Source organism: Homarus americanus, unplaced genomic scaffold, assembly GCF_018991925.1.
Source record: "Homarus americanus isolate GMGI-L3 unplaced genomic scaffold, GMGI_Hamer_2.0 scaffold25827, whole genome shotgun sequence".
Classification (NCBI taxonomy): Eukaryota; Metazoa; Arthropoda; class Malacostraca; order Decapoda; family Nephropidae; genus Homarus; species Homarus americanus.
In genome coordinates, this window is record NW_024738300.1 from 202,463 (window position 1) to 220,745 (window position 18,283).

Genomic DNA, 18,283 nt, shown 5'->3' on the forward strand with positions numbered 1-18,283 from the left:
ATGAGCAATAGGGGTTGGGTGTAAACGGGACTGCCCAGTATGGGCCAATAGGCCCTCTGCAGTTTCCTCCATTCTTATGTTCTTCTTATGTTATGTTTGCCGTGTTGTTGGTGTGTGGATTAGTGGATGTCATGTTTTTTTTACCTGACCTCATGTTTTGTAAGGTCACCCTGTGTACATCAGCTCTCTCTCAGAGCTAAGGTTCTCCATTGTTTCCCTTCTCCCTGTGTGATTTTATAAAAAAAAAAAAATATATATATATATATATATATATATATATATATATATATATATATATATATATATATATATATATATATATAATATATTAATGAATACCTTCACACCAAATTTAACCTAACCTAACCACACTTTATGTACAATTTGGCTATCGTATGAAGTTAACGACGTCCATTAAGTTGTAGTAATATAAAATATACGTTATCCGTATGCAATTTTACATAAATGAGAGGGTATTTTTGTTTAATGGGCGATTACCCTTACGCTACGTTACGCTAAATATGGATGTTACGTAATAATAATAATAATAATAATAATAATAATAATAATAATAATAATAATAATAATAATAATAATAATAATAATAATAATAATAATAATAATAATAATAATAATAATAATAATAATAATAATAAAAACAATAATAATAAAAACAATACTAATAAAAATAATAATAATAATAATAATAATAATAATGCGATATTCCTATGGAACGCTCTGCTAACCCTAACTGTGAAATCAATCACAGAACTGGGCTTCAATCAATCACAGTAGCGTCCACATATATCTGAGTGTTTGGCCACCACAGTCCTCCACTCTAAACGTTCTCGGGCTGTATTAATCAACCTCCAAGGTTTTGTATCTCTGTGGGGACTTAGTTTTTAATTTCATTCATCCACCCCAGCCTTTCCCTTCCTCTGGCCCTCCTACCCTCAACACTGCCCATTAATATTTCTGCTATTATCCCCATATCTTTTTTTTATTTTTAGCTGACGGCAATAGTGTAAGACGCCCTTCCCCTTCCCTCTGCAGTGCCTTAGAGTTTTTGGCTCGTATATTGTTCTATTAATTTTGATATATCGCAAATAGATTCATATAAAGCCGTTAAGGATATTCAGTTTGGGCTCTCTTTAATGTCTGTAAATATATAACTCATTAACTTTCAAGATATGAGTGGGAAAAAGAACACATTTGAAATAAAGAATATTTACCGTCGAAGTCACAAACAAATTCACGTTTTCGGAGAACACATTCATCACTTCTTTCTTTTTTTATCACTTATTATTGTGTATATCAAGACAAATGACACCATACATATAAAGCAACGGGAAATAATGACCATTTATAAAGAGTAGTATCAAGTGTAAACGCCTCATAGTGACACGTTAAAGTGCGCTTGGCGAAAGAACCACTCGGCTGAAGGAAGAAGCGATTTTTTTAGAATGGGTGGCCATTAGGTAAATAAGGTATATAACAAAAACGAAATACGTTGCATTATTCACTATTCTGAAGGTTTGGGATTTTTTCTTATGTTTGGTTGTTCGCTGTCAAGACAATAAGGAGACATGATTACCTACTTTTATTTCGATCTTGTACATGAACGTTGTACCATATGTTGTTAGAAGACTGCCAGTAGATAGGCAAGTTTATTTTTCTCACCAAACTACATTAGAGCAGTGAGTATGTATTATTAACCCTCTATATGCGAAACCTTCACCCCATAAGTGTTATGAATTAACTCCCTGAGTAAAATGACAAGTCGTGACTATAAAGCATTATCAAGTGGGTTATCTTCAACCCTTGAGTAGGACAATTTTACCCCTAAGTACAATGTTGTTTTACCGAAGAGAATAATTATTTTTAATCAAAAGATTAAGACACCATGCTCAAAGGCTTAAATATATTTTTTCAAAGGGTTAATTAACCCGATTTAAGCGGTTAAATTTTTTTGGTGCGGTAACATTGTATTCAGAAGATTAAGATCACACAAATCAGTGAATATAGTTCAGTCGAAGATTCCCCGAGTAATGTTTCAGTGATACCTATTTAGGTAAACACAACGAGACCGGAAATATTAAGCGGCGAAAAGAATTACTGTATTATCCTAGAGAAGCCAATAGTGTGGCTGGCATTATGTAACCTTAAATGTCACGTCTACCTAGAAGAGAGATAACCATTAATTAAAATAATTTATAATATTGAAAAACAAAATCAGCACATATATTATGGCTGGATATACGGTTTAACACCTCAGATGAAATCCCACTCACTGAGTACAATGAATTATCCAAGTGTATAAGACTTGTTATCCTTTCAAACAACACCTTATCACCTGAAGTACAGCATCTTAACTCTTTAAGAGTGATTCCATAACTCCTTACATGAGATGCTAAACCTGCGAGCACAATGAGTATAATATTTAAATTGTTTAAGTATATATTACTCCATTGAGTACGATGAAAACCCCAGAGTATAATGAACTATCCAAATGAATAATAAAAACTATATTAACCTCATAAATACTACTATTCAGTCTCTTGACTATAATGACTTTGCCCCTTAAGTGTAAAATCTCATACCTCTTGATACGATGACAGAGAGATAAGTCATCGTATTCAAGTGTTAAAATATATTAATAAAACTCAAATGCAACAAAGCATAACTATGCCACTATGAAAATAGTCCACTTAGAAATATTTTATATTTCAACTGAATCGAGAATATGCGAAAACAATCTGGGTTTTTTTCATGTTATATTATCACAAGAGGTTCACTTTGTAGACAAGCACTTGTTTTTAACTGATAAAAATAGAGTCTTACATTACAAGTGGTGAATAGCTTCGATGACTCGGAAAACCTTGTTTACAGAGCGAAGGACAGGAGAGGAATGACAACAAATGGTGTGACACAATGGTTTTACAGACTTGCATTTTACATGGGTAAATCTCATTGGTCGACGTGATCCATACTAGGCCCACGATTGGATGACGAATCAGATAACAATTTACATGATTGGTTGAACATACTGAAATCCGTAAGGAATTCCTGTTATTTTTTCATTTCTTTTCGTGTATTATCAAAATGATTCATAAGAGAATTTGGTGGGACTCCGATAAGCTAATCGTTCCAAATTCTCGCCGATAAAAGTTCTATGTAAGTACGAGCATATATATAAATATACACTATATATATATATATATATATATATATATATATATATATATATATATATATATATATATATATATATATATATATATATATATATATATATATATATATATATATATTCTTCTTTATTAGGAAATTTTAGATAAATGAAATTGAATAACATTAATTATTTCTTTGTATATTTCAGTCTTCTTCACATGCACGAGATAAATGGATAAAATAATTACGAGTTAGTTGATCCTAAAAGTAATATAAATATCAGTAAAGGATGTAAAATTGATTAAATTTATTTTGAAAAAAAAGAGGGAGTTTGGTAGACTCAGTATAACGCTGACCTGTCCAGGCTGTTGTGATGTTCACTAATCCCACAACTTGACCCAATATTATGTCATAAGACGTACAATAATTTTCAATAGTCATATGGCTTTTTCCATTAATTTCCACCTCTCTTTGTTAAGCTTATATAAAAGATGCACTTGTAAATTTTTCATCGCCTATAAATCAACATTGTCAGGCAAAAAATTTAAGTGACAATAAATGAAAAGGTTTTAAGGAATCAAGAGTCCAACGATTGTAATATGACTATAGAACAACTGTAAATTAACATATCAACGTATGCAAAAGGAATAACTAAGTATAAAATTGCTTATTCACAGTGTTCTTATTAGAAAATATTAATTCATTATCCTAAAACCAGGGTATTATTTTCTGTCTTCAGTGTGTGTGTGTGTGTGTGTGTACCACCTCACCTTTCCGTCACGCCATACATCACCCAATCGTTCATTATGCCTTTGTTTGTACGTATAGATATACAGACATACATATAATTTAATAGTTTTATCTCATCCTACAAAAGTCGTGTCCTTACTTTATTGGGATATCAAAATTAAATAGCAGGAATCACTCTTTATTTTCAATGAATATATATATATATATATATATATATATATATATATATATATATATATATATATATATATATATATATATATATATATATATATATATATATATATATATCCGAATATTGCAGCGGAAAATATGAATATGATTAGAACATAATGAGAAGTTTGCAATACTGGGTATAGTGACACAGAAAAACAAACGAATCAGCACTACGGATGTGATGGCTAGAGTAACGAGGTAAATGGTGTAAACAAGAAAAAGCTTTGGCTGTATAATTAGGTGATGAAGAGATAATGATAGAGATGTTGATAGGAAAATTTTAAGGTTGGAGTGACAGGGATGATGTGAATATTGATTATATGATCAAGTTGGGTCCTCGTAGGGACATACAGTCTTGAGGATGTGTAAAGACAGTCCGATATCGTTTGGAGTAGAGGTCTGGAGTCGTCACCTTCTTAACACGGGAGACAAGAATCAGGCTGAGTGGCTCGGGCCTGAAGAATGTGACTGGTGATGAGCTCAGTACAGAGAACCAGAAGAGCCAGCGCGTGGCCACCCACTAACACCACAAACATACCCTGGATGTAGAAACAGAAGATAGTGTTTATATAACGGGATTAAAATGAGGAGGACAATCACCGAACCCATTTGTTTCGTGATAATAAACTGTCAATGAAAAGCTTAGGTTCAAGCAAATTTCCCATTACTACACCATTAACGAGACTCTCTGTTTTATCGTTGAACAAAAATACACAATCCTGAGCAGTTAAAGATGTGATGAAATTAATTTTCAAGATACAGACCAAATTCATCCATATTTATATATATATATATATATATATATATATATATATATATATATATATTTATATATATATATATATATATATATATATATTTCATTAGCCCAATGAAGCACACAAACTTCTACATATAATCAACACCTCACCCCGCCAGGATTCGAACCCACGATCTTATAATTGTGACCGGGGAACGCTACCTCTGGGCCACCAGGACACAAAAGCAGTCCTAGACTCTGTTATATTTCACACAAGGCGTGTTCAACGAGATGGCACCGTGAACCTCTAATGGGGACTACCCGTGCCGCTTAGGTGATCAGAGCAACGTTTTACCAAATCTGGCTTCGTATCACGAGGATCCATATATAATTCATTAGCCCAATAAAGCACTCAGGTTCTAATCCTGGCGAGGTGAGGTGTTGATTATATATATACATATATATATATGTTGGCAGTACTTCTCTAGTCTGTACTCACCCCTGAAGATGTGAATTACACGAAAGCACTTTGGGAACTTGTGTTTTCTTTCTTTCCTTGTGGTTATCAGCATATACCTGGATCACACGCAACTCAGTGATTTACTTGCATATATATATATATATATATATATATATATATATATATATATATATATATATATATATATATATATATATATATATATATATATATATATATATATATTCACAAAGGGGGATATTTATATTGATTTAATGTCAGATGGGACCATAACATACAATAATAGATGATTCTTTGCTTTATGCAGAAGACCCGACAGCAGCACCCTTATCCACTACCTCCTAAGATGTCCCCACACACAACGCTTCCGTGACGCCTGCTGGACCACCACTCCACGACCCCCTGACGGAGACACGATGATGCTCCCCATACTGGCCAGATATTATGTAAATAATATTGATGATGTGTTGAAGGAATATCCTTCCTCCCATAGGCTTTCGTAAGCTCCTTTATAATCTATACATATAAAACAAAGAAGTATGTCTGTGTGTGTGTGTGTTTGTTTGTATGTTTGTGTGTATGTGTGTCCACACGAGAATCTCGGAAACTACTTTACCGATCTGTAGTGATGATGAATGGTGTTATATGTAGTGATGATGGATGATGTTATATGTAGTGATGATGGATGTTGTTATATGTAGTGATGGTGGGTGGTGTTATATGTAGTGATGATGGATGGTGTTATATGTAGTGATGATGGATGTTATAACTTCCATGTGCCTATCCAACTTCTCAAGGTCTTGAAGCTCCTTTAGCGTCTCCCTGATCCTACTATAGCACTTTGCAGCCTATTCTACATATCCACAACTCTATTACCAAACCAGTGCTTGCCTATATCCTTCTGAATCGGAATTTATCTTAATTTAAAGCCATTTGTTCTAGCTATTTCGTTATTACTGAGCTTTCTCCAGAACATCTTCCATTTTACCCTTGTTAATCCCACTTTACCCACTTCTGTGCCACACCTCATCATATCTCCCAACTCTACGCCTCTAATGAATGTGAAGCTCAAGCTTTTCTAGCCCTTTCTTCATATGGAAGGTTTCAAAATTATGGATCATTTTTGCTATCTTTCTTTGTACTCTCTCCAAAGAATCTATGTCCATTCCATAATAGGCGACGACCAGAACTGAACCGCATAATCCATGTGTAGCCTCACTAATGCTAGAAAGCTCTCAAGATAACGTCAGCAGTTCTGTTACTCAAGCAGCATTCCAGATATGAACCCAAGAACTTGTTTGCCTTGTTATGAACGTAACAAGCATTACATTGTTTTCTAGGTTTCAAGTCGTTGCTCACAAATACACCTAGATCTTTTTCACAAACTGAGTTTTCTATTTCCGTGTTACCTAGTTTATACTTAACGTTTGTATTCGTCTTCCCTATCTGTAGTACCTTGCATTTATCAGTATTAAAATTCATTTGCCAGTCTACTGACCACTCATGTAAGGTATCTAGATCTCTTTGAAGGTGTTCAAAGTCACTGTCTGAATTTATCACTCTCCCCATTTTGGTATCGTCTGCGTTACTAATCCTACTAGTTATGCCTAAATCAAGATCATTAATGAATATAACAAACAGCAGAGGGCCTAATACAGATCCCTGGGGAACTCCGCTTTTGACCGCACCCCAGTCTGACTTAATCCATTTATGCTGACTCTTTGTTTCCTACCAGTTAACCATGACCTAATCCATTTTAATACTGATCCACCTATTCCATGTGCTTCTACCTTCCTTATCAATCTCTCATGAGGGACTCTATCGAATGCTTTACTGAAATCTAAATAAATTATATCATATGACTTATCATTATCTACCGCTTCATATACTTCTGAGAAAAAGCTAAGCAAATTTGTGAGACAAGAACGTCCCTGGGTGAACCCGTGCTGAGAAGAATGAATTAAGTTGAATGTTTCAAGGTGGCTTCTGATTTTTGTAGCAATAATTGACTCTAGCAACTTGCCTATGATTGACGTGAGACTAATGGGACGGTAATTTGATGCAATTGATTTATCACCTTTTTTGAAAATCGGAACTACATTTGCAAGTTTCCAAGCTTCTGGCACGAGGCCCGATTCTAATGACTTATTAAATAAAACTGCTAATGGATTACTCAACTCACCTCTACATTCTTTTAATATTCTAGCATATACCTCGTCTGGACCAGGCGATTTATGAGGCTTCAGTTTGTTAATTACTTTAAGCACATCGTTGCCTAGTAATATTGATATTCATCAACATATTTTCTATACTGTGGGTTATATACCTTATGAACTTCTGGAAGCTGTGCTGGGTTTCCATTGTGAATAAAGATGAAAATGACACTATTTAACGTACTACACATTTCTAACTCATCATCAGTCATTTCTCCTGTAATAGTTTTAAGGGGACCTATTGTATCTCTAACCTTTGATTTATACAGTTGATAAAAAGCTTTGGGGTTATTTTTCGATTCGTTTGCTACCTTGATTTCATAATTTCTCTTTGCTTTCCAAATTTCTGTTTTTACCTGTCTTGTTAGGTTCTGATAGTAACCAAGTAAGTGATTTTCGCCTTTCTTAACTTTTCTATATACTCCTTTCTTTTTCCCTAGAAGATCTAAGAGTCTATTATTCATCCATTTTGGTTGGTTCCATATCGATCTGAATTTTCTTTTAGGGATGTGTTTATTTTGGGCATTATTGATTGTCGCAATAAATTGTTCATAAGTAGCTGCTAAATTAAATTCGGGGTTATCCCGTCCTAAGTTGACAGTTTCCGGAGGTGTGGGGGGGATTAATCTTTTGACCATAGGGTCATCCCTTAGGTCTCTCCTTAAGCTATCGTAATTAGCCTTCCTAAAATCCAGGATCAAGGCCGAATTTTCCTTCTTCCTGCCAACCCATATTATGTTAAAATATATGGCTTTATGATCACTGTTTCCTAGTTCGTCTCCAATCCCAACATCTTTTACTAGATTTTCATTATTACTGAGAACTAAATCGAGGATATTATTTCCTCTAGTGGGCGAGTTTATGAATTGATATAAAAACTATCTTGTACTACTTCTAGAAAATCTTCAGATTCATTATCGCTAAGTTGATTTTTCCAATCTATGCCTGAAAAGTTGAAATCGCCTAGAATACATACATTGTTTCTATCAGATGCCTTCTTTATTTCCTCCCATAGTAATTTACCATCGTTCCTACTCAAATTAGGTGGTCTATATATAACACCAATGACTACGGATTCACTGCCCTCACCAATCTCTACCCAAATACTTTCATTGTCGCTATTTGTTTTAATGTTTGATTTATTGCAGCTTTTTAATGACACCCTGATATACACTGCTACACCGCCACCTCTCCTTCCTACTCTGTCAAATTTAAATAGGTGATGATGGATGATGTTATATGTAGTGATGATGGATGATGTTATATGCAGTGATGATGGACGTTGTTATATGTAGTGATGGTGGGTGGTGTTATATGTAGTGATGATGGATGGTGTTATATGTAGTGATGATGGGTGATGTTATATATAGAAAAAGAAAAGTATCCCTCTGTTGTCATTGGCAACATGGAAAAGAAATGTGAACACTGCTGTGCACAGAAGTACAAAGGAGAATGTGCTGGACTGTGCTGCTCTCATGGGAAAGTACGCCTGCCAAATTTTGAAAAACCACCACAACCATTGAAGACTCTCGTCCTGGGAACAACACCAGAGTCAAAACACTTCTTGGAAAATATACGGAAGTATAATTCATGCTTCCAGATGACATCCTTTGGAGCTACCAGAGTAGTTCGTGAGCACGGATACATGCCCACATTCAAAGTCCAGGGTCAAGTCTATCACAAAGCAGGATCCCTCTTACCACTGGAAGATGAGCAGGCAAAGTTCCTCGAAATCTACTTCATGGGAGATCATGAAAAGCAGACTACTATCAGGTGTGGCAACATTCAAGGTGTCAGACATGACATTGTCCTGTCTCTCCAAGAAATGCTGCATGAGCGCAACACGTATGTATATTCATTTAAAAATTCTCTGGAAAACATGCCTTTTGACGAGTACAAAGTCAGTATCAAAGCAGACACCTTAATGCACTACAGTGAGACAATGTGGAGCCTCCTGGAGGGTGGCGCCCTATCGTGGCCTAGCGAAAGAGCCGGCCGGAGGGCGGCGATTCCTCTAGTATTTTATATAAACTTGTGACACTTGCCAGATGCTTCTGGTGTTATTGTACCTAGTGACAGCACTAGGATCCCGCTTCCTCTATCAAGGAATAAAATATTGAAATTGAAATTGATTTTTGCTGCATATACAGTATATCCTTCACGAATCTAAACATATCTTTAACTGCGTAAGCATTTGTGGTTATAGACACTAAAACCGATATTATAAATTTCGATCAATTATAATGAAATACACCTATTGCAGAGAGAGGTGAGTAATCTAGAGTCTAGGCAGCCGTACCTGTGTACCTAGGGTAGTTCATACGTGGCCAAGATTCAATATGAATAATTTTGAATACGTGTCCTCTTGAACTACTTGTTCAACCTTTAGTTTCCTAAGGATATAAGTTAATTAATAATTAAAGGAAAAATCCTTCCTTTTTGATATTATAAATTTAGAGAGTTTAGTGCCCTTAGCATTAGCCTTTGAGTTTATGCCCACTACTAGTAATATTACTAAGTTTTAATACATACATTTTAGTTATGAGTATTTTAGTGTTGAAATTTCGTTTTAACATATGAGGAAATTGTTTACATTCTCAAATACAGTAGTTTCCACTATCCATGCAAATGTATTTTATGTATGTCAAATCTAATGATGAGAAGAGAGAGGTATTACTCAAAGGTTAACACAAAAATAAGGCTTCGTTACAGGATAAAATATCATTTACGAAGGGCATTCTTTTTTCACTGGAAATTACAGAAAAAAATATAACTACAAAAACTAATGGGCATTATCCAAGACGATAGAGCTATTAGAAGTGGCATACAAAGTGGTTGTCTGCGGTTACCTTAAAAAATAATACTGTTGACTCTACCTTTCTGACTAATTTAAACTTTACCAAAAGAAACACACACACACACACACACACACACACACACGCACACACACACACACACACACACGCACACACACACACACACACACACACACACACATATATATATAAACGCTCACACAAACTACCTTCACTCACTGCCGTATTTTCACTATTACTGCAGTGAAGATGTTTTCTGTTATGGTACAGTGAAGGAAGTATTGACACTTTACCCAGAGGTTAGCGAGGGAGAGCGAGGTGCTGACGGTGATCTTGCTGGGAGGAGAAACACAGGAAGATATGTTGGGAACCATATATTTAAACCACTGGTTGTACAGTCCTGCTTCAGTCATTGAGATGACCCTGGTGACAAAATATGTTAGAGTTAACAAAAGTATATAAAAACACACAGTGTATGTGTGTGTTTCTCCTTATTTCACCTCTTTCTCTCTCCCTCACCAATAATAATGTTATAATTAAGATCACTAATAAACAGCAACAAACTTACCTCTTACTTATAGCTGGGACAAGAGGGTTGTTCTTCTGCCCTATAGTGGATAACAAAATTGGCAAAAACCTCTCTCTAGACGAGTAAAAGTCACATCTCCCTGTTAAGTCAATAATTGAAAATTATATATATAATTATATATACTGTATATATATATATATATATATATATATATATATATATATATATATATATATATATATATATATATATATATATATATATATATATATATATATATATATATATATATATATATGGGTTAAAACTGGAACTTAAACCTTAAAAAACATGTGAGAATTTTGGCGAATTGGGATAACTTTTCGTTTTTGTTGTTCAAAGTCCTTGGAAATTAATTCGTATATGGTCAAATCTGTTCTGTTTCGTGTGATGCGTGGATTACCATCATACTTGAGCATAATTATAGCTACTATATGTTAGGTTAGATTAGGTTAGGTTAGATTAGGTTAGGTTAGTGTAGTGATGGGTTGTCAGACCACAGCTTACATCTCAGAAACAGTCCAGACTTGACCCGACATTAGGGGGGTCAAGTGTAGGGTAACTCTCACGGCTGACCAAAGGTTATAAATCAGCCAGGCTCCCCTCCCATGTCACACATGAAAGGGGGCACCGGCCGGCTCTCTCCCAATATACACACGGCCCCACCTGATGACTTCTCCAGAAGATACAACTTATAGTCTCTGAAAAGGTCCAGACCTGACCCTACATTAGCGAGGGCAAATATAAGGAGACCCTTCGCCGCCGCCCCCCCGACCAGCTCAACCTGGCGGCTCGCCTCCCAATATATAGGACGTCCTAGTCCTCCCTCAGGGAGAGTCAGACAGAGAGACACACAGGGATCGGAGGAGGAGGTCCACCACAGCCGAGTCCCGCTCACGGGAGGAGAGTCATGCAGGACTTCCCTCCCCGACTTCCCTCCGGTGTCCCAGCTAAGCAGTCGCCCTCCCGACACCAGTGTTCCAGCTAAGCAGTCTCCCTGCTAGGCCTTCCCCAGGTCACGTGAGTTTTTGTCAGAGCTTTCCATGGGATGAGTTACTTACGTGGGAAGTGTATTCATTTCATGTTCGTGTCCGAAAATCAGAGTGTCTAGTAACGTAATATGATGTCCTAGTAACGTAAACATAATGTCCTAGTAACTTCGATAGAAGGTGTTATTAATGTGTCCATGTCATGTTCGTAATTAATAAAGAGTTGTAACGAAGCAGTGTTTGAGAAGTCGCCCTTAAGACGTAATAGATGTGCATTGACATATAAGATACGATAAGTGTACGATAAGTGTAAATATCTATCACGGCCACGCTACCAAAATCTTCTCTCTTTTACTCTCTTACTAAATATTCTTCCTATATATAAATATTCTTCTTGCAAGATTTGTCTTGTTATAGGTGCCCCGCCCCGCCCCGCCGTTCCGCGCCCCGCAAAGCCCCGGCCTGGCCCGATCAACCACGCCCCGGCTCCCCCCCACCTCACCCGCCACGCCTCGCCCCACCCCGCCCCGCGCCGGCCTGGCCAGCCGCGCCCCGCCCCGCCTCGCCTCGCCTCGCCTCCACCCGCCTCGCACCCTCCAGTGTGACCACCAATCCCCATATGTTTTGTCAAGTGAGTTATGCTTCGAAATCGGTGGTTAGTGTTACTTAACATTGCGATAATTACAGAGCTTCACTCAGTGTGTTTTTATGCTAGTATGATTTGTAATGTACTCTTTGATGCGTAGTGATAAATAATATTCAATGTAGTGAGCAGAGCTTAACTCCCCGACCCAGCCTAATGAGAATATTGTCGTGACGGAAACTATAGTTGCCAAACATTGACGTAACGTATAAAGTAAATATTTGTTTTTCTTTACGGATACACTTCCAACTAATCCATCATCCCTTTCGGATTGTTTCTGTCAAATGTCACACACAGTACCGCCCCATGGCTAGCCGGAATCCGACCACAGCACATATAAGAAGAGAAGAAGCAACGTGAGGAATGCAGTGTGATGAATGCAGCACCACACCCGCCACGCACCACCCCACTTCTTTCAAGTCCTACCTGGTCTAGGATTAAGAAGATTTTATATTTTTCTACTGTAGGAAGTTAAGGAGTGTGGAATGCAGTGCCACACAACGAACCCTGGTGAGCCCAGCCAGGGAGGGATTCACCACTGTGGAAGGTGTAAGACAGGACGGTCTTTGGTCTCGCCGACACTCACGTACGGAGGGCGAGCCCTGGTCCGCGGAACCTGCCTTACAGTCATCTAAGGAGACGACAGCCCAAGCAGTGGACCGGCTTTCATCCCGGCCGGAGGGGGCCGACGGCAGATGAACAGAAAATCGTCTGGAATATGTTGAAAATGATGATGTTGCAGAGAAGAAATACAGATGGAGCAGAAAAATTCATCTGGAATATGACGGAAAACGAAGATGTATAAAGAAATACAGATGGAGCAGAAAAATTCATCTGGAATATGACGGAAAACGAAGATGTATAAAGAAACGCAGATGAACAGAAAAATCGTCTGGAATATGAAAATGAAGATGTATAAAGAAACGCAGATGAGCAGAAAAATCATCTGGAATATTATAGAAACCAGGAGGAAGTGAGATGAAGTCAGATGTGGTGACACAACCTACAAAGTGCGGTATTGAAGAAAGAAAAACGTGCTATGTGAAGACAGAAGACGTCCTGTGCATACATCAGAAGGACCAATCGACTACCGCTGTTGTGCTGCCGGCATTCCTTATTTTCAGATACCAGCTGGATGGAAGACTTGAGCCATGCTGGACCCAACAAATGTACTGATGTTGTTGATGTTGTTGATGTACATTAAAAAGATATAACACCCTAACATGTGAAGTAGGAGCATTTTTTTATGTATTTTGAAGTATTTCATTCTCTGATTTTTGTTAACATGTACTACAAAGAATGTTTTTTTAAAGATTAGTCACTTTTTCTATGAGTTCATTTGATCAATGTTTTGCACTACGAAACACAATGTTGTAGCCATTTACTGACTGAGATGGATTATTATTTTGACACGGCCTGGTTAGGCAATGTAACACCTGTTTTTGTTTGTAGAATGTGATTTGCAAGTTTGCCTCGGACACTATGCTAGATATGAAGGATCTTTAGATCACTCTATGTTCACTTACTGTGTATGTATTTTATTTTGTTCTCCTGTCATAGAAGCTTTAATCTTGGCGGGAGGTATAGTAAGCTTTGTCAGATCAAACTATGCCAGTAGATAAACATACATCTCTAGGGTTATAATTTGTAAAATGTAAGGATGCATTATCACCTCAGGGACTATATTAGATACTGCACATGATGTTACTGTCTACTTTAAATGTGTCATCAGTTCTCTGAGCATGAAAGCTTTGGTCTTAGCGGGAGGTGTAGTGATGGGTTGTCAGACCACAGCTTGCATCTCAGAGACAGTCCAGATTTAACCCGACATTAGGGAGGTCAAGTGTAGGGTAACTCTCACGGCTGACCAAGGGTTATAAATCAGCCAGGCTCCCCTCCCATGTCACACATGTAAGGGGGCACCGGCCGGCTCTCTCCCAATATACACAACGGCCCCACCTGATGACTTCTCCAGAAGATACAACTTATAGTCTCTGAAAAAGTCCAGACCTGACCCTACATTAGCGAGGGCAAATGTAAGGAGATCCTTCGCCGCCCCCCCGATCAGCTCAACCTGACGGCTCGCCTCCCAATATATAGGACGTCCTAGTCCTCCCTCACGAGATTCACAGAGTGAGAGAGAGAGACACACAGGGATCGGAGGAGGAGGTCCAGCACAGCCGAGTCCCGCTCACGGGAGGAGAGTCATGCAGGACTTCCCTCCCCGACTTCTCCTCTAAGCAGTATCCCAGCTAAGCAGTCGCCCTCCCGACACCAGTGTTCCAGCTAAGCAGTCTCCCTGCTAGGCCTTCCCCTAGGTCACGTGAGTTTTTGTCAGAGCTTTCCATGGGATGAGTTACTTACGTGGGAAGTGTATTCATTTCATGTTCGTGTCCGAGAATCAGAGTGTCTAGTAACGTAATATGATGTCCTAGTAACGTAAATATAATGTCCTAGTAACTTCAATAGAAGGTGTTATTAATGTGTCCATGTCATGTTCGTAATTAATAAAGAGTTGTAACGAAGCAGTGTTTGAGAAGTCGCCCTTAAGACGTAATAGATGTGCATTGACATATAAGATACGATAAGTGTAAATATCTATCACGGCCACGCTACCAAAATCTTCTCTCTTTTACTCTCTTACTAAATATTCTTCCTATATATAAATATTCTTCTTGCAAGATTCGTCTTGTTATATTAGGTTTTGTATGAAACTTTTCATTGATACAATACAAGTTATCTATTTTTTTTTATCTACATGACCGTTTATGGCCAGTGAGAAGTTTCCAAAATGATAAATGCATAACAGTTAACCCTAATTGTAATTATCCCTATTTAGTGTAACTGACACACACACACACACACACACACTAATATTACTAATACTTTGATGTCGCTCGGAATCGTGTATGACGATCATCCAGCATCAATCAATCAATGGCTAGTGACTGGGGCGAAGGAGGTTCAGTGGAAGGATAAAGGTGGTGAGGGAAGGGAGTTGTAGAAGGAGAGGATAGATGCCGTGGCTTAAACACAGCTTGCGGGGTAGTGGGGCCGAGAGCCGTGATTGGTGGAGGCAATTTCACGCCCTGACTCGGCAATAGGAGATTAGTGGCGGCAAGTTATCTATCTGGTAATGTTGACGAGTAGATTGATTCTTCTTTCTTGGTGTTTCTCGTTACTGATGGGCGGGCTGCTATGGGTCTTGTGTTGTGGGCTAGTTATGTTGAAGACAAAGATCTTCTCTTCCTCTTCTTCCTTTTCTTTTCTTGGGTTATCCACTCTCTAGTGTCTTGGTCCTGTTCTTCCTCGTGTCCATGATGTTCGTAAAAGTTGAGGAAGTTTGAGTAGGTGATCCTGATGAGCTGAGATTCTGGGTCAACTTGTGGTTTGTTGGCTTCATGGTTCTTTATGTCTTGTTTATTCTTTCTTTTTTCTTTTTTCTTCTTCTTTTCTTGTTTATTTGTTTCTTGTTTTTTCTTTTCTTGGGAGTGAACAGCAAGGAGGGCCTCCTTGTATGTAAGTTTCTTGTCTTGGCGGATCCTAGCTATCTTGCACTGCTACCGCCACGTGGGACATAGCTTGTCAGCAGAGGAGTGTGGGCAGCCACAAGCTACGCATTTCTTCTCTTGGTTGGGGCAGGAGGTGTAGCGATGCCCAGTGTTTCCACACTTGGAGCACACATCCTCCTGAGCCTTGCACTTGCTGGTGGTGTGTCCATAACGCTGGCATTTATTGCAGTGTTTGGGTCTGCAGAAGAGCTTCACTGGCACGGTTTCCCAGGCCAGTTGAGCCTCTTTGGGTAACGTTGCATGGTGTCCTACAAGAACAGTTGCTTCTGACAGCTTTTTTAGACAGCAGAGTTGTCCCTTGAGAAGTTCGTTGATTTCTTCTGAGTCCATAAATGCTATTTCAGGGTGGGAGATCACTCCCAGCTTCAAGTCGTCCCCCTGGTGGACAATCCTTTCCACTTGTATGCCCGTTGATGTCGGTGAATTGTGGCAGTTGAAGGAATTGGCCATGTTTGGCGAAGGTGATTTTTAGGTCACCGTTCATTTTAAGGCGCTCCACCTTGATGATTCCCTCGATCCCTTCAGAGTTAAAAAAAACTATTTAATGACGAGGAAGTTGAGTAGTTTTGGGCAGGTTTCTTCAACCGGGCGCAACCGGATCAACTTGACGTCTTCGTAGAACACCATGGCTCATCCAGCTATGATACAATGCTTTGATACAATGATATGAGTTACTAAGGATGTCAGCTAGGTTGGTGGGTTTTAAGGTGACTAAAGAGGCAGATACGGGACCGGCAAAGCCGTTCACAGATGTTGCACGTGTGGACGGCTCCATCTAGTGCGGCTGGGGCGGCGGCAGCGTCTTTCCGACGTTGGTGCTTGTGTGCCTCGGTTTGCAGTCGGGCTAATTCAAAAGTATTGATACCTTCTCGTCTGGTGATCCTTCAAGCGTTACGATGTAGAGTATTCGGCTCCCAGGTGAGAGGGTCGATTTGGCACTTTTTCAGGTTCGTCTTAAGACTATCCTTATACCTTTTCAGTTGCCCGCCAGCGTTGCGTTTACTATTCGTAAGATGACTGTAAAGTAGCTGCTTTGGCAGCCTACTGTCGTCCATGCGGGTAACATAGCAAGTCCAGCGTAGTTGTTCATGGATAATGGTAGCCTCGATACTCCTACGTTGGTGAAAGTTTTCAAGTGCCTTGAGGTGTCTCCTGTATGTAACCCATATCTCATTGCCATATAACAGGGTGGGGACGACCACTGCTCGATATACATGCAACTTTGCAGATAATTTCAGATCCCTACAGTCGAAGACATGGGTATGGAGTCTGCCAAAGGCTTGAGATGCACATCTGATTCGATGTTGAATCTCTTCATCGATGTCCGCACTGGTGGACAGGTGGGAGCCGAGATACTGAAACTGGGTAACATTAGAGAGGGTAGTACTGTTAAGCTGGATGGATGGTGGAGGTGTGTCTAAACCAGGGACAGGCTTGGAGAGAATCTGAGTCTTACGCACATTCACCTCAAGGCCTAACTGTGTATACGCATCTGCATAGGTGTTCAGAATCTCCTGTAGGTCACGTTCAGTGTGAGCAACAAGGGTGGGGTCGTCTGCATAGTGAATTTCATTAATGGAAGCTGCCGACACCTTTGTTCCTGCTTGGGGTCGGATATTTTGAAAAGATCCTTCATCTAGTACTGTATGTCCACCCCGCCGGCTAAATTGGCACTAGCACGAGTAAGGAAGGCAGCCAATAACATGGAAAAGAGAGTTGGCGCCAGTACACATCCTTCTTTTACTCCCGTTTAGATGGGGAAGAACTTAGAATGGGTGCCATTGTTCAGGACACTGCCGTTCATGCTGTCTAGGAGTTGCCTCACAATGGCGATGAATTTTGGTGGGCAGCCAAAACGACTGAGGGTCCACCAGAGGGCTTCCCTGTTGACTGAGTCGAAGTCCTTGGTTAGGTCGATGAGGCCATGTACAGGTCACGACGCTGTTCTCTGCACTTTTCCTGTATCTTGCGGGCAGCAAAGATCATGTTAGTGGTACCTCGTGAAGGTTTAAAGTCACAAAGAGATTCTGGGAGGAAGTTTTCTGTCTCAGGTGAAAATCTGTTTAGGTGGACTCGGGCGATAATTTTGCGAGGTATTGACAGTAGCGGGATCCCGGGGTAGTAG

General features: G+C 38.9%; 1 protein-coding gene and 1 long non-coding RNA gene across 2 annotated transcripts in view; both read right to left on the bottom strand.

Moving 5' to 3' along the window:
* Nucleotides 1-4,219: 4,219 nt before the first annotated feature.
* On the bottom strand, nucleotides 4,220-11,062 carry LOC121873987. The gene is made up of 3 exons (XR_006090324.1): nucleotides 10,955-11,062; nucleotides 10,680-10,809; nucleotides 4,220-4,676 (listed from the first exon to the last, which is right to left on the bottom strand). It is a non-coding gene; the product is annotated as an uncharacterized LOC121873987 (long non-coding RNA).
* Nucleotides 11,063-16,757: 5,695 nt separating this feature from the next.
* LOC121873901 (glutamate receptor ionotropic, delta-2-like) overlaps nucleotides 16,758-18,283 on the bottom strand; it is a 55,506-nt gene continuing 53,980 nt past the window's right edge. Inside the window, exon 16 of the mRNA XM_042377779.1 lies at nucleotides 16,758-16,796. Within this exon, the coding sequence (XP_042233713.1) occupies nucleotides 16,758-16,796 (39 nt within the window). The remainder of the gene's footprint in view (nucleotides 16,797-18,283) is intronic.